The following is a 24,049-nucleotide window of genomic DNA, read 5'->3' as shown; positions in this document are numbered from 1 at the left end:
AGGCAGCCACAGCCACACTGAGGCCGTGCAGTCCTACATGAGTGCCGTGAGTGGAACTGTGAGCCAGACACTCAGCAGGGAGAGGTTGGATTTGTACATTTACAGGAGTGTAGAAGCAGGGAAGGAGCAGGCTGTGGTGAAATTGAGGGATGTGAAGGAGAGCAGCACCTACCATGACAGGGAATATGATAGCAGCCACGGTGGATTTGAGGATCCAGAGGAGGGCCAGGCATACCACCTGCAGGAAGGTGAAGAGGTGGACCCTGCGCAGCGGGACGTGGCGCAGGTAGATGAAGTCAGGCTGGTGTTTTAGAGGCATCAAGAGCAGCTTCAACCGATCCATGAACTGGAAATGAAAATGAAGAGATGTTGAAATGAAACCCATGATGCACAAGAAAGACAGAAAACAAGATGAATGCCCAAACCAGGGTCAGCATCACACTCTGGGGCATTTTTGCTGTCTTCCCCTTCCCTGCGCCTGCCAAGGAAAGACGTTCAGCCTTTAAGAACAATGCTTTTGTTTTTCCCAAATAAATCAGGAGCAGAGGTCAACAGAGGCGAGGGCAGACATTGCATTGGCAGAAAACAGAACAGCACCTCACTGAAGAGCAAGGAAGACGGGCAGCTTTCCCAGCAATGTCTCTTTGCCCTGTGCTGGACCGGATGGACTTGGAGTTAAACCAAAATGGGGATTTCTCATTGAGTAAAAACCACTGTTGATCCCAGTCCCCCCACCACCTGGGTCGGTACAGGGGAAATCCCCTCCAGGAGAGCCAGCCCCGGGGCCAGCAGGACAATCCCCTCGTTGTCCCCTACCGGAGCCAGACCAGACGGAACCGCACCAGTGAATGGAAGCTGGAGCTGTTTCACAGAAAGCCTGAGGGAATTCTGGGGCTCACAGAACAGGCAGTCCCTTCCCCTCAAGGCACAGCCCGGCACGAAAAAGAAAGGCCACAATTAACAGGGTGCCAGAAAGCCACAAAACCACTTCCAGCCTCCTTGGGCCAGCTACAGGCACTAGGCATGAGAATGGCTCCTTATGTAAGATTTCCTCAATGACAAAGAGAGGGGCGTGGCTTCCCCTCCCTGGAGAACAATGTCCCTGCTCCTTAGCATTGAGGAGCAGCCCCGCTGCCATAAATCATCCTCCTTCCTTGCCTTCAGTCTGCAGCAGAGGACCCAAACTACCCTGGGAGTAAGCCAGAGCTGGGGCAGAAGCCTGTAGGATCCTGGAATTGTTTGGGCTTGAAGGGATCCTAAGGGGATCCTGTTCCACGCCCCTGCCATGGGCAGGGACACCTTCCACTAGACCAGGCTGCTCCAAGCCCCATCCTGGTTGCCAAAGATGGACCCAGGTCTTCACAAAGCACCCCCGGCACTGCCAGTGCCCACCTGGCCACTGTCCCTTGGTCTCCCATCTCAGGACACCCGGGTTTGTGGCAAAGTTTGCCAACAACTGCCACCCTCCATGGGCTTCTTGGGAAGGAGGAGGAGGCAGTGAAGGAAAAGGGTTGTGGAAGAAGCCCTGTGCTGGTTAGGACTCACCTGCACGCCGTTGAGAGATGCAACTCCCATGTAGAGGAAGACACCGTAGAGCACAGGCATGGGAATGAACTGTGGGACAAGAAGAGCAGGAGAGCCCAGGTGAGCAACCTCCCCGTACGCCACGCACCGTTAGCACATGGTGGGACAGCATCCCCAGCCTGTCAGCAATTCAGGCTGCACCCACGAGTGGACAACACGGAGGAATGAAGCCATGGAAGTCAAAAAGCAAAATAAAGCTGAATAAACATAAATCCTCCTGCTGTGTTCTGAGAGAAGCAAGGACATTTGTGCAATCACACTCTCCCACTTCACCAGGACTTGGATATCTTGTCAAGAGCCAGAGGGAATGATGCCAGTCATTCAGCAAGTTAAGGAACAGGTGTGCAAACGTGTTCCAGTGAGCTTCAAACTGCCTTTCATTTCTGATTTGTGGTGTGACTGGAAGCAGAAGGCAGAGAAAAGGCAACACGATTCTGTAGTTTGTGGTATACCCCGTTTTCCCAGGTAACAGGTGATGGAACAACAGTAAATGGACTCAACCTGTGCCAGGGAAGGTTTAGGTAGGATATTAGGAAAACACATTCATAGAAAGGGTTGTCAAGCCCTGGCACAGGCTTTCCAGGGCAGTACTGGAATTGCCATCTCTGGAGGAATTTGAAAGCAGCACTTGGGGACATGGTTTAGTGGTGACTTTGGTGGCTGGTGGAACTGTGTGATCTTGGAGAGCTTTTCCAATTGAAACAATCCTGTGATTCCATGTTCAGTCCAGCTCAGTAAGCCATGCAAATCCATGCAGAAAGGATGTTCTTTGGAGTCCCACCTGAGCAACAACAGCCATGCCAACCCAATCTCTGCCTGCTCCATCTCTCACACACATTAATCCAGAATTACTCCCAAATATGGGACTCACTTCCCTTCTTTGTTGCCAGGATGTGTTCTTTTAATCACTTTCTTCTCCCTCAAAGTTCTAAGTGCTGCCCATACCTCCACAAAGGGCACATCTCACTTTGGGAGTGAGGAAGATGCAGGAGAGCAGCAGACAAGCTCCCTGGAATGAGTCTCTGTCCCTCACAGAGAAGTGGGCAGCCAGCCTGGCATGACAGGAACAGGGATGCTTGGAACAAACCACAGGCAGAGGGTGAATAATAGCCTCTGTAGGATTTACTGGTGCCCAGGGAAGATGGAATGAGCTCCAAAGGATAGTCCCTAGTGCAGTGCCAGGGGGCTGCCACTGAATGTAAGCCACAGCCAGGCCACAGCACCTACTGCTCCCAACACTCCTGCACTAGGAACCCTCCCCTTCCAACCCCTGCACTGAGCTCATTAGAGAGGCCAGTGTTTTAGCATATTCCCCATCACCTTGCTCATCCCTTCCAGCAGGCATTTCCCTGGGGGCACATGAGCACCAAAGTCACCCAGCCATATGCTATCCAAAGCCTCCCTGCCTGCATTTCTCCTTCCTTCCTGAGTCTCACTGCCTGTCCCCTCCTGTGAACTTCTTAACTGTTAACTCATCCTGCTCTTGGATTTATTTGCTCCTTTGAGTGAGCCACACTGGTATTTCCCATTCGAAGGTAAATGCCTTTTCTGCAGCATGGGCTCTGCCAACACCTTTGCTGTGAGAGGGACGGGGACCCAGCGGGGGTTCCCAAAGCTGTGGGTGATCACGGGATTCAAAGTCTTCACTGTATATGAGGGATGTCACAGGACACAATAGTAACTACAGTAAGCAAGAGTTGAGCCTGCCAGCTCGTTTTCACTGCTCTCCTCTCCTCCCCCTCTATTTATTTCCATGGGGTTTTTTAAAATAAGAAAAATGTGTGAATATGATTTCACCATTCCATGATGCCAAATCCTGTAGCTCATCCCGAGGTGAAACCTCAGTACCTTAGCCTGCAGAGCAGCAAGCTCTGTCATTTTGGAAGACTTTCTCTTGGTGAAGTATTCCCTAACGATGGGGGTGCTGGCTTCGGCGCTCCAAGCAAAGTTGCTGCAGGCCAACAGGACTAAAACTGTATTTATAGAAAAGTGCCTATCACCCTCCTAGCAGGGCCAAGGATGTTTCCGTGGAAATCTGCCTTGGCTGAGCAGAAACACCATCACCATCCAAAACCAGCACAACAACCACAAAGCCCTCAGCAAACAAAGCTGGGATTATTCAGTGGATTGCCTGGTTTATTAAATTTGAGATTGTCAGCATTCAATTTGCCGCTGGCAGGAGAAGACTGAAATGTTCTGCAATGCATTTAGCAGCACAGCTCTCTCCAGCAGCACCCTGCCACTGGAATTTGCTAAAGGTCCTGAAATCCTGCCAGGTCCTTCCCACTGGCACGTGGGCCAGCAGCATGCTGACTTATCCTCAGGCGTCCTCCAGCGAGGATCTTCCCCACACATTGTCTTAGGGGAAGCACAGACAAATAATTACTGACTGAAGCAGTAACAGGGGAAGTAACAGACCCCAGTGGAATAGAGGAAGAGGGATCTTGCAGGGAAAGGACTCATAAACTAAAAGACAGGATTATCACAATCAAGCATTAAATGAAAGGCACGGAAATGCCTCTTTGTGTGGCAGTGGAAACTGTTACCCAAGACACCAAAATTCGGGCTGTACAAATGGCCTTAGAAATGAAGAACAGGACCACACTGGCTTGGAAAGCCACTGTCTCCACTCCCTCCACGGGCAGAGTCACTGCTCCCTGCCTGCCTCCTCCCCTCAGGCTCACATCACACCGTGCCTTGCTGCCCCTGCAGTCTCCAAAAGCTCATGTGCAGCCTCCAGAAACACTCCTCCAGACACCCATCTGCTCGGCCCCACGGTTACGATGCACAGCGCTGCTGCTCTGACATATTCTGCTCCTACCATCAGCCTGTGGATCCATGGATAAGGGCTCCTGCAGCCAACATCTCCTGTTGGACAGTATGTCCGTGCTTGGCACCACTTCCATCACTATCCCCAGAGAAGGCAGCATCCTCCAAAGAGAGGCATAAGCAGGTTTTCCAGTTTCCTTCTACAATCTGATGATCCACTAAGGATGCATTTCTCCATGGCTACATGCCACCAAATCTCTGGTCTTGGAAAACAGCAACCTACATAGATGCAATGGTCCATCAGCAGCACATCTGTCCAGAGCCTTGGCTAAACTTACAGGATAAAAAGGGTTCAGGAGATGAAGAAATGCCCTTTAAATGCACTGCTTCCTTCAGAAACATGTTTTCCATACTCTAAGCTTTATCCAGAATATGTTTTCCATAAAACAAAGGCCCAGTAGTGGTATAAAAGAAATCATAAAAGAAAAAAGAGAACTTAACTTTATGCAAACATGGAAAAATAACTTTAAAATTAAGAAGACCACAGCGCCGAAGAACCCCAGCCCTGAACTTGGTCACTGTTCCAGCACACTACAACCATGTTGGTGTTTCCTTCCAAAAGGTTTGGATCTAAGACTTCAAAGAAGTGTGAACAGTTGTTACCTTCAGGATGGGAGCCATGAAGACAGACACCCCGGTCAGGATGAAAACAATGACGCCGGTGACTCTCTGCTCCCTGAAACAACATCACCGAGTCAGGACCACAACAGGAATACCAACAGGAATCCCCAAAACTCATTTTTGCAGCCAACAGCATCAGGCAAGTGGCTGGATCCTGACCCAGACCTCTGTTTTAAACCTCCAGACAGTTTTGTTACACTGTTTGGGGATCAACGCAGCACTGCAGCTGAGCCTGGGGCAGCGTGCTCCCATTCAAGCACCACAAAAGGTGCGGCAGTGCTCCCACATTCACACCTTCACGGGGTGCTCAACATGTGCCTTCAACAGCACCCACAGGGCTTCCCACATCCAGAAATACTGCAATATTGCAGAATGCTGAAAGTCAAGCCATAAAATTTCCATCTAGTTACCTAAATAAGCTGCCTGATTTCCAGGAGTAATCCCACTAGAAGTGCTTCAGACCACTTAATTAAGGCATCCAAACACAGGAAAAGAAGTTTCATTAAGTGAAGCTAGTTGCACTAGGTATGACAGGTTTGTATATTTGACCATTACATTTGATAAGGAATTTTTTTAAATTCCCTGGACAGAGAAGTCTGCAGAAAATTTATTTCCTTTAACACAGGAACACTGTGTCTGATGTGGCCAAGGAAACTTTGGAGGAGCCACATGGGGGCTTGCCCAAGGAATTTGCTTCGGAAATAGGGAGAAGGCCACACAAAATTCTTGTACTAAAGGATTTTGCAGGCAAACGAGATAATTAAGTCTTCCTGGTGGGACATACCTCACTCCCAAAAACTTGGGCTGTTCTCCAGGGGCTGAAGTCTCTGTCTCCATCTTCAAGCTGTCGATGTGAGCGATGGAGATGACAGTAGCAGCCACGTACCAGGGCAGCCCCATAAAGGAGCAGACAATCATCAGAATGGCCACCCAGAACAAATCTAGATGATATCCAGCACCTTTCTGTGGAGGGAGACAAACAACCTTCAGCTTAATTATTCCAAAGGTCTCCAGAGCAGGGCAGAGGCACAACGGACAGGCAGCATTTTCTCCTGCAACATCCTGGCCAACAGAGCCAAACACCAGAAATACATCAGATCTTGTGAATAGCATAAGAAAGCATCTCCCTCAGGACACAACCCAAGGCTCCTTCAGAAGTGCAACAAGAACACCTGAGGCCTCATTCCCTACCCAAAGGAGAAAGCTGCCCTTGATCTTGACTCCTTTTCAAACACCTCTAATCTTCTATTTTTAAAATCCTTTAATGAAATAAACCAGGAATTCCAGCAGTCACAAGTGCCAAGAGAAGAAGAGAAGAAACAAAAGAGCCACCAAGAAAAGGGATCTTCAGAAAAACAGCAGACATACCTCTTAAGTTTGCTATTTTAAAACAGATTAACCTTTTTTAAATCCCATTAAATTTGATTTTATTGGAAAAAACAAATGATTCAGGCCTAGGATGACCCAGGAGGGAGGGCAATCCAGCTCCTCTTGAATAGTCCTCACTGTTTTCCTGACACATGCGCTGCTTACCTTGGCTGGCTAGTGCCACCGGGATGGGCACCCAGCAATACCCTGCCAACACTTCAGCAAGGGATGAGCAGAAAAAACCACCTTTTTCCTACAGCAGATCTTGTGCGTAGAAGTGTTTTTTGGTGTGGAACAATAAGATGGGGCTTGTAAACCCTCAATTCCACAGAATACCATACTCACACCATAAACAAAGGAAGCAGGGAATACATTTTACATCAAACATTACTTTCTTGGAGTGTTTATAACTTTTGTTACTAAAAAAGTACAGCCAGTGCTGACACAAAACCACATTCAGTGGTTCATAAGCTGCAAAGATGAGGGGCCTCTTTCTCATGAGGGAAAAACAGGGAATATTTTCTTACAGTGTTGAAGAAAAAGCTATGTCTGCTTGGTTAGGTGCAAGAGACAGACCTAAAACTGTTTATCCATCTCTGAGGAACACGAGGGCCCAGTATTGAGTTTATCTGCCTAGATCCAGGTAGCAAACAAGGATGGTATGAGGGTTTTTTTAAAACTATCAGCCAGCATTCATCACTGTGCATAAGAAACCTTTCCCATTCCCAGGTACTTCAAAACTCTCTCCTCCAGGTTGGGCTCAGGATGGTCTTAAATTACACATTACTTGTCTAATGTTTACAGTGACTACATGAATTGAAACATCCTCCTCTTTTCCAAGCAGAAGCTCCCTTCCCATTTCCAACAGCTCTCCCAGTAACTCATGAAGCAGGTGTCTAAATAATGACCCACCATTACCTGTGTTTTGAGGGAGCCATGAATCCCATGGGTCAGACCATTTGAAACATGCCCTGTTATCAGGAAGGGAGAATCTTCTTTTACAGGAATTTAATATTTTTCAATAGAACTGACTGTACAGGGAAAGGAAAAAAAAAAAAAAACCTACAGGCAAGAAAAACTGCATATCACTGGCCTGGAAAATTTATTTTAAAAACATGACTACATCTTAGGCTGTTACATATCAGCTCTTCTTTAAATAACATGCAATTGGGGCTATGCCTTTGCTATGTTCCAGATCTCTCCAGCTTCTTGCTGGTGTTTGACAGCACTGTGAAGCTTTGGCCACAAAGCCACTTTTCCAGTGCCAAGGAAGAGGCTCATGTCCATGAGGAACGAAGGTGGCAGGGGGAAAAGCCCCTGCACGTGCACCAGGTACACCCACCTTGAGCTTGTGCTCCTTCCTGTTGACGATGACAGCAGTGATCTGCTGGTCCATGAAGATGAGGATGGTCACCAGCAGGGCAGGGATGGCTGCTGCCAGGTACACCCACCAGGGGTTCCCTCCAAAAGGTGGGATAAACCAACCCCTCTCGGGACTGGTCGGCTTGGAAGGAGAAGGAAAAGAAAGCCTGTGTTAGAGGCGCAATACAGAGGTGATGAAGTCCCAAAGCCAGGTTTGCTTCCCGCATTGGAGCTCCTGGGAGACACTTCAGGTTTGTGGCAATTTCATCCTTCCCATTAACACCAAGCAAAGGCTCCAAGTATGGAGGCAGAATTTAGGAGATAAACCAGCCAATGAAAATGATGCTAACAAAAAGCCTCCTAATCCTATAAGTAAACAGGCCCTTTCCAGACCTCTGACTATATTCCCATTCTGAGGGCAAGGCACTCCATACAGGGCAGGTGTGAGGGAAAAAGAACCTCTTCCAAAAGCCAGCAAACAAGCTGACGACAACATACCTTGAATTCACTTGGCACAATTAGTTTTGGTGTGTCCACACCAACCAGGGCATCTATTCCACAGAAGATCAAAATGGACAGGATAATGGCAAAGTCACTGATGAGCTTCCGGGCCTGAAAGAGACATGGTATGATAACCACAGGAGTTAGCACCACGGAACACCATTTCATCCATGCTTTAGTGTCTACATGACAAACCCTGGCAAGGCAAGACAAGCTCATCATTTCTTCTCCCACAATTATGCCCACCATCATGTCCAGTGCCACTTGCCACACATGCCTTGGTACTTTACTGTGTTCTCTGAAAACCTAAATGAAAGCACAGAAACAACACAAACTTGCACAAATTAGATATTCTCAAGGACTGGCAGAGATTACACTGTTTGCTGTTCAAGTAATAAGTCAAACTAAGCAGACAGGAAAACAAACCAGGCTTCTCAGCTAAATCCCTAAGACTGGAGCTCTTCTGAAGTAACTGGAATACAACAACTTAGAGCTGCCACTGATCAGACCCCAGAATTTAACTAGTCAGGAACCACTGTGCTAGCCTGGAACTGTGTGAGCTCTCTAGAGCTGTTGTTCCTTCCAGGTTTCCTGGGTTCACATGGTTACAGATAAATTGAGCTGCATTCCAGTCCAGATGGAATTTGTTTCCTTTTGATTAAAAATAAGAGAGGTTCAACTGTAACACAGTGGAACAGTAAACATCCAGGCAGGATAAATCCCTGTGTGTCGGAATGCCAGAAATGGGGCAGTCTCACAGAGAAATGGTTTTGGCTCGTATGCCTGGCCTGGGAGCCTCACCAGGGGACAAAACAAGCAGATGCACCCAAGACCTGCCTGTAAGCTTGGGAGTGTTGCCTTCAGCACCTTTGAAATCCCTGCCACATTACCCAAACAGGTTACTGCTCCTCTTGGCTCTTCTGCTGCCTTACCTCTGCTCTCCAGAACCACTGGGAGCAATCCCAGGCATACCTCTGATAACCAGACCTAACAACCAGTTGCACTTTTATCCCAACTGCTTCCCTGCAGAGCATCTCTCCCTGTGTGCAGGACAGCAACTCCAAAAGGAAGGCAGAAAACCTGATGGAGTGACAGGAGATACTTACAGTTGTGGGAAAGTAGCGACTGGTCTTGAATTTCTTCAGGGCCATGGAGCAGGTGTAAGTGCCAAAGAAGAGGATGAAAGACATGAGGGTGATGTCAGGGACATAGTCACAGTTGTTGCCCACAAGCTGACCCCCATACTTCAAGCAGTCCTTGGCTGTCAGAGCTGCCCAGTCAATGGTGGTGTTGGCCTGCAAGAGAAAAGGGAACGTTTCCATAAGGCTGTGTATGCTCAGCTCATGGTGGGACAGGAATGGTGACAGAGCATCTGAGAGGAACAGGGAGGCATCATGCAGAAGCTAAAAATCATGGAAGCACAGAACTCCTCACTATCCAGAGCTTGCCAGCAGAGTGGCACCACAAGACTTCAGTCCATGTGATCCCTGCCTTCCCAAGGGGAACTCACCAGCTCAGAGGAGGGAGAGACCAGCTCATAGTCTGACAGCACCATTGTTCTGTTAAGTAATGAGCTATTAACTGCAAGAGAAAAGAAAAAAGGCAATATGGTGATCAGGATGCAGGAAACAGATAAGAAGGAGAGCCAATTCCAATTATTAAATAATTTCTTGACTCTGTCAAGCTGTTTGCCACATCTTTGCTCCAGAAAAGTGAGTCACAAGTGTTTCAGAGAGACTCAAAAGCCTCAATCATCAATCACTCACAAAACAGAAAAAGAAAAGGTTGAGTGAAACATAACCCAAACGGGATTATATTTTGAGTTGATGGTAAAAAAAAAACCACAAAAAACCAGACAGACAATATAATATTTCATAGCTTTCCAATATTTTCCTAATGATTTCTGGATTAAATTAAATACACACAGAGTGCTCCTAATGATTAATTTCAAATGCAAGCACAACGTTAAAGATACTCAGAAAAGCAAAATGTGATTCAGTGTCCAGCATAAACACAGTTTTGAATTAAAAGCAAGAAAAAAGAGAGCAAGAAATTGAAATCAACAGGATGGGGATAATTTCTTTGAAAGAAGGAGCAGCATTCTCTGTGGCTTCTGAAGCATTAGGAATAATGAATTTGAAATTTCATTTAGAAATGGAATCCTTCCTGCAAATGGGCTCGTGGCCCCTGTCCTCATGGCTTACTGAGGTTTTGCATAAATAAACTTTTTTCACTTGGATGTCTGGAGAGCCACAAGTGTTTCAATGGGAAGTGGAGACTTCCAGTTTGGCATTGACCATTCCCATCGTCCTAGTTTCAAAAAGGAAATCACTCTGCCATTCCAGTGGAGAATCAATGTGCTCACCAAGGTCCTGGGTTTAACAGGGAAGGCAGGCACACAGCACCAGGGAACCAGCTCCCGACACCTGCAAGGAGCAGCCAGCAGCTTTTCCTGTTGGACAGGTGTGCTGAGATAATCTGCAGTTTATTCTGGGCACAGATCAAGTTTCTTACTCACTCCCCATTGTTTGTGGGATCCTAGGAGTGGTCCCTGCTTCCCTAATAGTACAGCCAGTGTCTCTTAGTTTGGATTTGGGTTTTGTAACCCTTTGTTCCCAGAGCCATAGGTACACTAGCTCTATCTGCTGCGCAGCCCACGCCCCAGAGATAGGCTGCCCTGGGGATACACTTCCCTTCTTGGAAAGGAAGGAATTGTTTGTGCTTTCCCTCTCATCCATGCAGCCAGGAGGTGGGAACCACCCACGTCTGGGTAACGCCTTGAATAAATCCAGCTCCTGAAACAGGAGTGGCCTGAGCTCCATGGCAGTGACCTCAGCTGCACAGCAGTGACCTGGCCACTACTGCTGCCCCTTCATGGAATTCTCAGAGGAATGCCATTTGGAACAAGGATGCAAGGAGACTCGGGTACAGAAACAGGCTTCTCCACTGGTCATGATGCTCTCTGGAGGAGTCCTACTAAGGCCAGCTGTACTGTGACATGTAGGTGCAGGAGAAGGGTCCCAGGAAGGGACCTTGCCCCTGAGAAGTCACAGTTGTTCTAATTACCAAAGAAGAGGAACAGCCTTGCCCTTAACAGGTCACAGCTGTGACTACTAAAGATAAGTGTGATAAAAGGGGTGAGTTGGCTGGTCAGGGCGGACCTTGAGGAGGAAGACCCCCGAGGAAGAAGGAACAACCCTGAGAACTAGAGGATGGACAAAATAAGAAAGAAAGCTGCTGCTGTAAAAGATCTGTGGTGAGGTTAGCGTGGGGCCTGCAGCTAGAGCCTGCTGCTGGAGTCTGCAAACTAATACATGCAGTCATAGTTGAGCAGGAAATAGCTGCAGTCAGAGTCTGCCAGGGAAGCCAACAGTAGGAGCTTGCTGTAGTCAGTCAGGATGGCTCAGATGCAGAGAAGAATAAACTGGGACCCTTTTCATATTGTTGAATAAGAGTCTGTGTCTTGACTCATTTCTACCCCTAACGAGAGCTCTGCTGCAACACTGACATTCCACTTGGGATGAAATTTACCTCTCAGCTTCCTGAGACTAAGACAGGATATCTGAAGGCAACTGATAAAGAAGGAATAATCTACCTATTATCTGGGCTGCAGCAGAAGGGAAAAGGAGAGCAAAGGCCACCTCCTATCTACAAACTGCAAAGGTAATGAACACTCCCTTACCTGGATCTAGTGGTTTACAGGCACAAGAGTAATGAGTGATATAGTCCACCTTGAACTCGGAGTTGATGGGATAATGATCTGCCAGCTTGATCATCTTCTTGAAAGCATCATAAATGAAGATGAAGCTGATCAGGGAGGAAAATCCTTCTTCGGTGAAGCGGGTGAAGTACTTGACCAGGAAGCTGGCGTCGGTGGCCACGAGAATGAGACACTGGAAGGCTGACCAGAGGCCGATCCAGAGGCGGAACTCCAGGTAGTCAAAATCATTGTCCCTGCAACAAGACAAGGGTGGCGAGAAAGGAAAACATTGGGTTAGATAAGATCAGGAAATACAAAGCAGATGTTACATGGAATGAGGCTGAGTTAGGGGAAGTTGAATCACAGAATCACAAGATTGGAAGAGACCTTCAAGATCGAGTCCAATCCAGCCCAAACACCTCAGCTAGGCAATGGTACCAAGTGCCACATCCAATCTTTTTTTAAACACATCCAGGGATGGTGACTCCACCACCTCCCTGGGCAGACCATTCCAGAACTTTATGACCCTTTCTGTGAAAAACTTCTTCCCAATATCCAACCTATATTTCCCTTGGTGCAGCTTTGATTGTGTCCTCTTGTTCTGTCGGTTGTTTCCTGGAGAAAGAGACTGACTCCCACCTGACTGCAACTACCTTTCAAGGAGTTGTACAGAGTGTAAGGTCACTCCTGAGTCTCCTTTTCTCCAGGCTAAACAACCACAGCTCCCTCAGTTGTTCCTCACAGGGCTTGTGTTCCAAGCCCTCACCAGCCTTGTTGCCCTCCTCTGGATGAGCTCAAGGGTCTCAATGTCTTTCCCAAACTGAGGGGCCAGACCTGGACACAGCCCTTGAGGTGCGGCCTTACCAGTGCTGAGCATGGGGAAGAATGAGTTCCCTGCTCCTGCTGGCCACCCTGTTCCTGATCCAGGCCAGGAGCCATTGGCCTTCTTGGCCACCAGTGCACACTGCTGGCTCCTGTTCAGCCAGCTGTCAACCAGTGCCCCCAGATCCCTCTCTGCCTGGGCACTGACCAGCCACACCATCCCCAGCCTATAACACTGCAGGAGGATATTGTGGCCAAAATGCAGGACTGGGCACTTGGACTTGTTAAACTTCATCTTATTGGACTCTGCCCATCCATCCAACCATTCCAGGTCTCTCTGCAGAGCCCTCCTACCTTCCAACAGATCGACTGAGACTGGACATAAAGGAAAGATCTTCTCCCAGAGGGTGGTTGGACACTGGAACATATTAGTCTAGTCTCACCAGGGAAGCAGTCATGGCATCTAACCTGATGGAGTTCAAGGAGCATCTGGACAGTGCTTTTAGTCATATGGTTTAGTTTTAGGTAGTCTTGCCAGAGAGAGTTGGACTTGCTGATCCTTATAGGTCCTTTCCAAACTGGGAATATTCTATGACAAACCCTGGTGTTGGGAATGGCAGGGGATGGAGAACCATGCACCCAGCTGCATCATTTCCTTCTGGGAATGATGGCCTCCCTTGTTTACTGCTTGAGGCTGAGGTGCTGTGCCAACACAGAGTCCAAAGGTGGGCTTTTAGGAATGAAAAAGTGCCTAAAGGGAACACTTTAGGGAACACTTTAGCAGAGGAGGACCTGCCAGGAAGGCCACTGCCTGTTCTGTGGAAGGACACAAGAGCTGGTGGGACTGGCAGGCTCAGCCAGCTGTAACTCTCTGAAGTCAGAAGCCCTGACCTGGAAGAGGGCAAGAAGCAAGTAAGAAACAAAGTGATTTGGAAAAAAGAGAAGGGAAAAAATAAAAACACAAGACCTGAGTGACAATTCTGAAATATCCGGAGTCAGTGCCTGAGGGGGCAGGAGGTCCCATCCATCTGAAGGCAGCTGGCAGAAACCCAGGTACACTGACTCCACACCACTGAAGAACTTCAAAAATGTTAAACTGTATTATTTTGGCTTTTACTCCTCAAATTCCTGCAGTGCTTTTGAAGCTGAAAGAGCAGGTGGAAAAGCACTGTGTCCTGCAGGATTGGCCCCCGGTGCCAGCACCACGGAGCACCTGAGGCCAGAGGCACAGCTGGGTCTGCAAGGCGTTCTCAGGGATCTTTTCAGACACACACACTTGAAATGAGGCAGGAGATGGAAGTTTTCTACTTTTGTTTTTAGCAGGGAACAGTGTGTTGTGAAAATGAACAACCACAAATTCATTACTGAAAAATCCAAGTACCGAGTTCCAATTTCCTTGTAAGAAAGGTCTCCTTTGAAAAGTCCTGCCTTTCTGCTCTGGCAGGTTGTTAGGACAATGGCTTTTACAACAACCACCTCCTCCTCAGGTTAAAAATAACCACCTTCTCCCTCCCAAATCAGTACAAAGTGCTTTTCCATCTTGCTTTTTTTCCTGCTGCGTGCTGCACCTGGGCTTTGTCATGCTTGAAAGATGCCAACAGGTGCAGCGTGTCCAATCCTGATTCTAGTCATTGGCTCCAGATGAAGGAAGAAAAGAAAGAAAAGAAAGTTTCCCCCCTCTTGCTCCACTGTGCAACTCTCACCTTCTGGTAGCTTCCAGTTCCCTCCCTGGGATAATCTAACTTTCCAGCCATTTTTTTCTAGCTCCCATCCCTCCCTACATGTAGGAACACAAATCCTGCACAACCTGCCGTGTTGAGAACACAGACACAAGGGATTTGGGGTGTATTCTGTGTAACCTAAAACAATCTCCTTGCAAAACACCAGCCAAAGGGTCACTAGCCCCATGGGTGAAATCATCCATTACACTGCTGATTCTTTTGGGGATTCCACTGTATCTTCACTGTATTGCAGATGTGGGAATGGTAAATGAGCACACCTAACAAAATGGGCTCCCTTTAGTTCTGGGTGTCAGCTGTCAACAATGTGGAGGGAGCAGAATTTCTTCATACCAGTTATATGGAAAACAGTGCAGGAAATTTCCTTTAAATGTAGGAAAGCTCCCCCGTGGAATTCTGGGGGCTGTTTCTACCACAGACACTTTTGCTTTCACAAATAATAGTGGTTATTTCAAATGACTACTGGACATATTCCTGGCAACCTTGAGACCCATGGGATTCATTTCTTTGCTCCTATGGGAGTCAGAGAAGCTGTGATTGGGAGAAGCAGCACACTGCAACTAGAGCAAATTCCTCATGGGGGACTGAAGTGGCCAAGGTTGGATTTTTTTTCAGAAGGCCCCACAGAGACAGGCAGCCACACACTGGGTAGCGCCCTGGGACATGCGTGCTGGGAAAATCCCTGATGTGATTGCACTGGATCTCAACAAGGAATGAGAGGTTTCATTTTGTGCACTAAATCCCCTCCTTCCCCCGCAGCAGGCAGCTCATTCCCTGGCTGGGCTTTCCTTCGTGTGGGACATTCCTGCCCTCTGCCCTCTCCTGCCACATACTCACTTGCTGAAATTGAAGAGGAGCCGCTCAAAGACCAGGACGGGTCCTGTGCTGCTCAGAATGGTGAGGGGCTGACCAGCCAAAAGGCAAAATACAGCACCGGTGACAGCGGTGCCCAGGAAGCTCTCCAACACGCCCTGCGGAGACACAGGAGAGGAGTCACCCTTTCTAAAGGAATGCATCTCTTGTGACCGTGTGCTGCATGTCCCCATGCCCGTGAGCAAGAGGACAGCATCCTCTGCCTCCCCTGCCGCTCACACCACCATGCTGGTCCCACACAAGCCAGAGTTACTTGGGATAACCACATGTGCTGAGCAGCCGGTGATTAATGGCACAGGCTGATCCTCCCTTCCACCCAGGCTGCAGGGATGGGGCTGCAGCTCTCCTGACTTGTCAGGGGTACTGCAGGAATTGAAATCCAGTTTTGTGTCTCTCCTCCTTGAGGAGACAGGAGTTAGAGTTTACACCGAGGAAAGCAATAGGCTGGCTGCCTACGGGGGACTTGTAAGGATGAGCCAAATAATCCCAGGGCAAGGAACAGCCTGCACACAGCTGATCCCCTCCACTCCTCTTGTGTTACCCATGGAGAGGGCACTCGTGGCCAGAGCATCTGGAATCTCTTTTCCCTCCATTCTTCCACACGTCTGTAGCTAAGAATAGTGTCTTTTCTTGGAAATGGAGAACTCAGGAGTGAGCTGTGAAGGCAGTGCTGGCTGGGGCAGCTCCTGGGACAGGGAGCAGGATGGGCCATGCTCAGTGCCTGCCCCAGCAGCAGCCATATCACTGTTTACAACAAACAAGACACAGACACACAAACTGTGATGTAGTAGCCCCAAAAATACTGCTGTCTCGGGGTTTTTTTGCTACTTGATAATAAGTATTCTTGAGATTTCTGGCCACAATGAAGGGATTCTCAATTTGAACGAGATTTGGAACCAGGTAACATTTCCCCTTCCTCCTGTAATTTAAAGAGTGCCCCTTGTGCAGAGCATGCAGGCTTTGCTCTGCTACCCCATGACAGTCCAGTGTTGCTACTGGTGAAACCTGGAGGCCCCTCCCTTCCTGACTTCCATGAGTTTCAGAAAAAGAAAACTGTTTGTACAGGAGGGAGGGGAGCTGGGGAGCTGGGCACTGCACAGGCAGCTGGATCTTACTCCAGCCTGTAATTCATCACAGGGGAGTGCAGGGTTCCAGATATGTGCCCTCATTTCCTATGTTTGACTTAATTAAACCTGCATAAATTAATAACTCAGTCATTATCATTATGAGCTTGATTATTGCTAGGAGATTTGCCTGAACTGGACTGGCTGAACTGAATATATCTAAATACAACCTCCTACTTTTCCTATTAGTCCACTAACACAAAGAACCTACAGCACTGTCAATAGAGAATCCCGTCTCTTTAGCTTGAGCTAAGCCATTGATCCAGCCTGTCTGTGGATACGTGGCCAGCTGTCTCATGTGCCCTCCCACTACTCCAAAACTCATCTTTCTAAAGACCTGACATTTCTCTTCTGTGTTACTCATTTTCCTAATTATTTTGGGATTTTCTTTTTATCAGAGAGGCCAAAGCCCAGGTATTGTAGCAATCAGGCAGAGTAGTCAGACTTAGCAAACTGAATTGGACTAAAACGGTACAACTGAGAGCAGATCAGAGGAACTTCTCTCTACAGAAGGAGCAAGGACCATCTCTGTCTCTTGGGCCTGCTTTTATTCACCATTTAAAGAGCTGCTGTACTAGTTGTCAAAGGACAGCCACAGCAGCAGAGAAAGCAGTGAAAACACAGAACACCTCCATTATTGTACCAAGAATTCCAGCTTTGCCAGTGCCCAAACATTGCTCTGACTGGACAGCAGAAGGCAAATGGTGGATTTGCTGGTTCTGAAAGCTCTTGCCCACCTGCATGTTCTCCGTAGCATCCCCAAGCAATCCCCCAAAAGTGATGGCATTGGTGACTGTGGCCAGGTAGATGAAGAGGATGGCTGAGAGGGCCTGGATGTTTAAAGCATCGTAGAAGTCGCTGGCGAAGAACGGTGCTTTCCTCTTGATGTCTTTGATCAAACCCCCACAGAATCTGCAGGGACAAGCAAGAGGAGACTCGTGCAAGATGTTTCACAGTGGAACTCACCATGCTAAGCCATCAGAGACACTGCCAGCAAAGAAGTATTATGCCAAAGGAGTGAGATCACCACATTAAAAACAGTCTTATCACAGCTGTGGCGGTCCAGAGACAATGTTGTAAGGAAAGATAGTATCTCAAACATGTGATGTATCTGGAAACTGCAGGACTACAAGCCATGCTTCTGCTGAAACAGACCACCACAGTTTTTATTTCAGGAAGCTCATCTGTTGGCTTTTTTCCCCCAAATATATTAGTTGATGTAATAAAATAGATGAACTCTGGTCTAAGTCCCTCCCTGAACTTCTCCACATAGCAGACACCATGCCTGGGCGAGCCAAACAATCTACTGCATGGAAAAATACTTCAAATTAATAACCAGCAAAATAACTAGAAGTAAAAAGATAAGGGAAATACTCTTGGACAACAAAAGAACTACTCGCAGACATCCCTTTTTGTATGATCACAGACAAGACGGTACTTAAGTCTTAAAAACTCCACATGGCACTGACACTGCCAGCATGAAAAATGCTTGTTGAACCTACTCCCCTGCTTGTTCCTCTGCTCACAGCTCCCCACCTCTGCTGGGACTGCACACACTGTGGCAGACAGGCACACACCACCTTCTGACCCCAGATCAGGACCTCCACTACCTTGTACACACCAATGCAGTGTGAAGACTTTCAGCCTTTTCTCCTAGAATTTAGACTAGAACTGGAATTGAAAAAGAAGATTCAGAGTGAAGGGAGGGCACAAAGCCACCATGAAGCCCTGTGCACTGATCTTGAAATGCTGAGCTTGCTGTTTTGTGGCCACCTGATCTGTATTCCCACTCCAGTGGACTTTTACATGGCATAAAGCAGAGTAATAAAGCAGAGAGTAGGGCCTGGGGCACTGTTACCTTCTCTATTTCTATCCCATAAAAGCCTTCAGCTGTGCAATCCAACTGCAACACTAATGTCCAGAAAAGGGAACATCTCTGCTTTGGCTAAGGCACCCCTTCAGCAATCCAAACAGATTAACTGAGGCTTGGACCTGCCATGTTTATGTCCCCTGCAGTTCATCTGACTTTACAGGCTCCCAAAAGGCAGCACCCACCTGGGCCTTCTGTCCTTTGTAATGGCTCTTTATCATTTACTGAGCAACTGATTCATGCCCTTCTGTGATTCGCTGAAGCCGCATGTTCTGAACCCTTCAGACAGCCTCACTCTGGGCACAGAAAGCCCCCCAGGACACATTTTGGGGTCACACCACAGCCTATACAGCCAGTCCAACAGGGTGGGAATGTTTTGGCAAGGGAAGCATTGCAGGGGTGTCACCGACCTGCCCGTGCGCTGCAGCTCCTCGCAGTCGCCGTGGCCGCCGCCGCCGTGGCCGCCGTCGTGGGGCGTGTCTCCGTTCATCTGCAGGTTCTCCCCACCCGAGTACATGTTTTTCCTAGGCCAGGACACAGCACGTCACAAGGACCAAGAGGAACCCTGAAGAGCCCAGCTGACTACCAGCTGTGTTATTGTGTGCCTACAACATCACCTCAAAAGGCACAGACTTTCACGAACATCCCCCCTCCACCTACTAAGGAAGGCCTGAAAATATCTCCATGACTTCCTAAATAGTGGTAGCCAGCTGCAGGTCACTCCACACACCTGGCACAACCAAAACACCGGCTCTTCCCATCCCCTTTCCACACCTCATGCCCACAGAGCCTCTCTCCTGCTATTACCTCTTATCCGAAGAAGGGAGAGACTTGGGGGGCTCTATCCTAATTGCTGGATCCCATTCCCCAGGGGGGAGCACAATGACTTCATCCAGAAATTCATCGATGCCTGCAATCAGGTCCTGACGGTCCTTGGCTTTATAGGCAATGTCATGGAATACCTGCAAGGAAAAGAGACTCCCCATGGAAAAGGTTTCCATTTTCTGTGGCCCTGACTCCAGAAGCAGCTGCTGAGTTCTACAAAATCAACTTAATTCCTTATCAGAAACCTCTGAAGAAGTATCAGGACATGTGGCACAAGGAGGTGTGATGCTCAGAAAGCCCCTTCCTTTGGCTGGATAACAACAGAAGTTCTTTTCTTTTAGGCATATATCTAATTTTAAGCAAACCATCTATTTCTAAACTTTAAAAATGTTAGTAAAGCAATTATCTATAGTGCAAGAAAGTTTTCCTCTACATAAGGACTTTCAGTTACACTTGGAGAAGATAAGTGTAATTGAAAGACAAAGACACCTATTTCAGTGTATCAAACCCAGATTAATTTTCAACCCAGTGACACAGAACTGATGACAACATTCACTCAAAAACATCATAAACTGATTTTAGTGGAAGGCCTAGTGTTAATCATGAAGAACAAATGAGAAAAGGGGCGAGGGGGTAAGCATTAATGCTGAATTTTATAGGAATCTTATGGACTGTGCAGAGAGGAGGTGGATCAATGCATGTGACAGACGAGCTGGTGGCAGGAAGGGACTCTGGGGCTTTGGGAAGCAGACCACTAAGTGACAGAAAGCAGGAGGGCTGGGAGCAACTGAGCTGTAATGAAGGAGAGCGAAGCAATGCCAAGAAGCAAAGCTGATGTGAATGAGCCCCAGCACGCAGGGCCCCAGGGACACTGGAAGAAAGGAGCTGTAAATGAATCCTGAAAGCCCAGCCAGGGCAGCAAGGAGGGGCCAGCTGCTCCTGGCTAACACTTAAACACTGCCAGGACACAGTGTCACACACGGCACCATGGCCTGGGGGAAATGGTCCCGTGGGCATCACCTGCATATCCCTGGCTGTCAGATACTGGGATGGTAGAATGGGACACAAGGAATAAATTCAACACGATGGAATAAATTCAACAATTAATTCACAGTTGATATGAAAGAGTGATCTCTAGCAGGAAAATACACACGGCAGACAAACCTCTCCTAGAGTCACGCTTTTAAAAAACACAAAGGCAGAGGCAGTAATTATGTCAACAGATGGAATTAGGAGGGTAACGTGGCTATTTCAGCTTTATGTGAATACTCCTTCCTGTTGATCAGACTGGAAGGAAGGACATCATGACTTGGGAAAAGCCATTTCCCACTGGAGATGCTAGGACACCCACCTCATCCGACATCAGCGTGGCAATGGCTCGGCCGATCTCATGATAGGACTTGGCTTTGCCCTTTGGTCCCAGCAGAATGAAGAGAAATCTGACAAAACCAAGAGATTGTTCCCATTTAGGATGGCAAAACCAACTGCTTATTACTTATACAACACCTAGACAGAAATCTGACTTTAAAAATGGTGGCCCTTATTAGAGATCTGGAGGCTGCCAGAGGCCTCAAGGTAACTTTGGAGCAGAAGTTACACCCTGTGGCCCACGTGCCCTGTGCACCACAAAAGCCTGTCCACCTCCATGGGGATTTGTATCAAGGAATCACAGAACAGTTTGTCTTGGAAAGGATCCTAAAGGCTATCTACACCTTCAACTAGCCAGGTTCCTCTAAGCCCTGTCCATCCTGGCCTTGGACATTTTATTTTTCACATGATCTCTTTGAGCAGCAACTACATCCAAGTCACTGCTGAAGAGTTTAAAAAATATCATGATATGAAACCTTTGGAAGTGCAAACATACAGATGAAATAACCTTACCAGAAGCACCTACCCCCTTCCAAGGGCTGGATTAAATATTATTTTATCTCCTAATTCAAATGATGAGGTACTAAGTTAAATGGCTTATGAGGAGTATTATATCCAAGCAAGTACTTTCTGTTCAAGAGAATCTAGAGTCCTAAAAGAAAAAAGGCAGCAATTTAGTAGGACAGGATCCATAAATACATCCTGATTGGCATTACTATATAACACCTCTTAATCGAGTCCTTCACGAGGTGTTTGAGTGTTTTATTTGAGGTTCACAGGGAGGTGAGTAAGCCACACACACCCAGGTCATGTCCTCTGCTCTCCTCCCACCTCCTGGAACTTTCCCTGCTTTACCAGTTCTTACAAAATAACACTCAAGAAAAAGTGTTCCTCAGCCAACTCTTTCCAAACTCCAGGATGCAAATCAGCCAAACACATTACTATTAAAAAAAAAAAGAGGTTCATAACTTCAGGATTTGCTGCTTGGCATTCTCCTGGTTTTCCAAGAGAACCAGGCACTTCCATAGCCCTCTTCTGCAATAACCCCGACCAGCTGGTTCTCTTCCAGCACAGAGCAGCAGCACATGAATGCCCCTGCACTACTAAAACACTCCTGAAAACAAGGAGACTGTGACATTTGCCACATTCTTTGCTCTAATTCAGCTCAGATCTGCCTTCAGTGGGTAGAACAAGATCTTTTCATGGGCCAAACATTACAAACACAAAAACATTAATGCATTTAGTGGCTGTAGCATTAATATGCAGATGGGACTACATTTCTTCATGCAGAAAAGCCCAATCTTAATTGTATAGGTCATATTTGATAGGATTACCAGAAGGCACTGTGTCAGATCTTATTGGTGGATAATATATTTACACTTAGTTTATTGGTTAGGACATGGTATTTTGCATGTCTATCAAACTTCTGTATTCATAGCTAGTTTATTTTTTTTTCTACTGATTTTCATGAGACATATCTTATTGTTTATCCAGGTGCTAGTTGTTTTTCACCTAAGAATAAGTTGTTGTGTTAACAAACCTTTTATACCTAAGGTTGTTTTTGCATGGGAACTTGCAAATTACTTAGCTGCACTTAGAAGAAATGACAGGCTAGCCATAAAATGAACAGAGAAGGCCTGATTTTATGGGTCTTTTCTTTTATGATTCTTCTACCTGTCTACAACAAACCTGAACTAGAGAATATGTGCATAGATTTATAATCATTTAGTTATGAACATTTCCAGCTGCAAAAGCCCTCACTCCTAGCTGCCGTACTCCTCTTCCTCTGCTGAAGGCCACTTGATAATTCCTCCCTGCTGCACACAACACATGCTAAGTTATCCAGTGCCCATTTCTGACACTTAACATTGCTAATAATGCTCCAAGGCAGGGAATGTGTGGTTCCACCAAGCTCCCAGTCTCTCAGAAGTAGTAACAAAATCCAATGTTTCTCTCAATGCATTCCTAGAACAGCTAGAACAGGAACTCCATAAGGGTTGAAGGCACCCGAACAAAGGAATCTCAGCCAAGTCCTGGAGGAAAAGTGCCTTTTCAGTGAAAAGCCTCTTTTGGGAGGCCAGGGAGGACCAGACTCCTGGATCTGCCCCTCACTTCCCAAGAGACCTTGGGCAGGTTACCTCACTTCATTTGAGACCTGCAGACACCGGCCTTTCCCAGCTCTGCACACCTGACTGTGCAAGTCTGCACAGTTTATCTCCAAAAAACATCTTCTCCTGGCTCACTCCTCATCTTTCTCCCCATCTGCATTGCATTAAACAGTAGCCTTGAACACAGGATTGTGCATTGCTCTGATGAAAACACAAAGCCATTCCCAAGCCATGTTGCCAGCTCAGGGTTTCCCCAGATGAGGAGTCCCAAGAACTGTGGGATTAAATTTGACACAAGAAAAACAAAGGCCTTAAACGTTTCTTTTCAATCTGACCAGTAAAAAGAAAACTCAGGAAAGGCTGGGATATCTCTATTCCAACTGCATATCCCTGATTTTTCTCTTACTAACCCCTGTGCTCTGGAGCCAGGGTGGGAGAGCTGGCAGTAAGCAGCCTGGAGAAGAGAAGGCTCCAAGGAGACCTCAGAGCCCCTTCCAGTGCCTAAAAGGGTAAAAGGAGAGCTGGAGAGGGACTTGGGACAAGCACCTGGAGTGACAGGACAAGGGGGAATGGCTTCCCACTGACACAGGGCAGGGTTACACTGGATATTAGGAGGAAATTCTTCCCTGTGATGGTGGTGGTGGCCCAGGTTGCCCAGAGAGGCTTTGGCTGCCCCATCCCTAGAAGTATTCAAGGATAGGCTGATGGGGCCTGGAGCACCCTGGGATAGTGGAAGGTGTCCCTGCCTGTGGCAGGGGACTGGAATGGGATGGGCTTTGAGTTCCCTTCCCTTCCAACCCAAACCATTCCCTGCTTTTCTATCTGCAGTTTGCTTAAGAGCAGAAAAAGTTCACTTAACACTGACACCCCAGACAGAGGGGCTGGACTAGCCCTGAGCCAAAACCTGCCTGTTTAACCCCCTCCTGCCCTACATAAAACCAGTGAGAGAGGCACTCAGGTCACACTGATGTAGAGACCTGGCCCACATCAGTCCTGCAGCCCACAGCACCCCAACGTCGGCTCCTGCGGTGTTGGAAACCCTGGGGGCTGTGCGGGGCCTGCAGTTTTACCAGGGAATCAACACCTGAACCAAATAAAAGGAAAGGCCTCAGAGGACAGAAGGCTGGGCATGCCAGAGGCTCTAGCATCCTGCAGTCTGCAGGCTTTAAGTGCAGGTCCATGGCAGGAATGCCGTCGGCACCGGAGATGTTCCATCACAGCTCCTTCTGGCCCTGAGGGGATTTCCTTGATTGAATTTCATAGGATGCAGCCATGGCAAATGGCTCTTCATCACTCATGAAAGCCACCTAATGAGCCTTCCTGCTTTGATTAGGGCTAGTATTTGCTTTGGAGAA

General features: G+C 47.6%; 1 protein-coding gene across 6 annotated transcripts in view; it reads right to left on the bottom strand.

Annotated features, from left to right (window-relative positions):
• Positions 1-24,049, bottom strand: part of SLC4A4 (solute carrier family 4 member 4) — a 125,175-nt gene that overhangs the window by 7,290 nt on the left and 93,836 nt on the right. For all 6 annotated transcript variants that reach the window (XM_077783080.1, XM_021529552.2, XM_021529553.3 and 3 more), the window contains 14 exons: positions 20,570-20,657; positions 19,201-19,355; positions 18,804-18,917; positions 17,261-17,435; positions 15,364-15,497; positions 11,948-12,219; positions 9,776-9,846; positions 9,372-9,560; positions 8,263-8,376; positions 7,745-7,906; positions 5,819-5,997; positions 5,017-5,089; positions 1,546-1,614; positions 173-346 (listed from right to left, as the gene is read on the bottom strand). In XM_077783080.1, coding sequence (XP_077639206.1) covers positions 173-346; positions 1,546-1,614; positions 5,017-5,089; positions 5,819-5,997; positions 7,745-7,906; positions 8,263-8,376; positions 9,372-9,560; positions 9,776-9,846; positions 11,948-12,219; positions 15,364-15,497; positions 17,261-17,435; positions 18,804-18,917; positions 19,201-19,355; positions 20,570-20,657 — 1,969 coding nt within the window. The remainder of the gene's footprint in view (positions 1-172; positions 347-1,545; positions 1,615-5,016; positions 5,090-5,818; positions 5,998-7,744; positions 7,907-8,262; positions 8,377-9,371; positions 9,561-9,775; positions 9,847-11,947; positions 12,220-15,363; positions 15,498-17,260; positions 17,436-18,803; positions 18,918-19,200; positions 19,356-20,569; positions 20,658-24,049) is intronic.

Source organism: Lonchura striata, chromosome 4 (genome assembly GCF_046129695.1).
Source record: "Lonchura striata isolate bLonStr1 chromosome 4, bLonStr1.mat, whole genome shotgun sequence".
Classification (NCBI taxonomy): Eukaryota; Metazoa; Chordata; class Aves; order Passeriformes; family Estrildidae; genus Lonchura; species Lonchura striata.
This window is presented reverse-complemented; position numbering and strand designations above follow the sequence as displayed.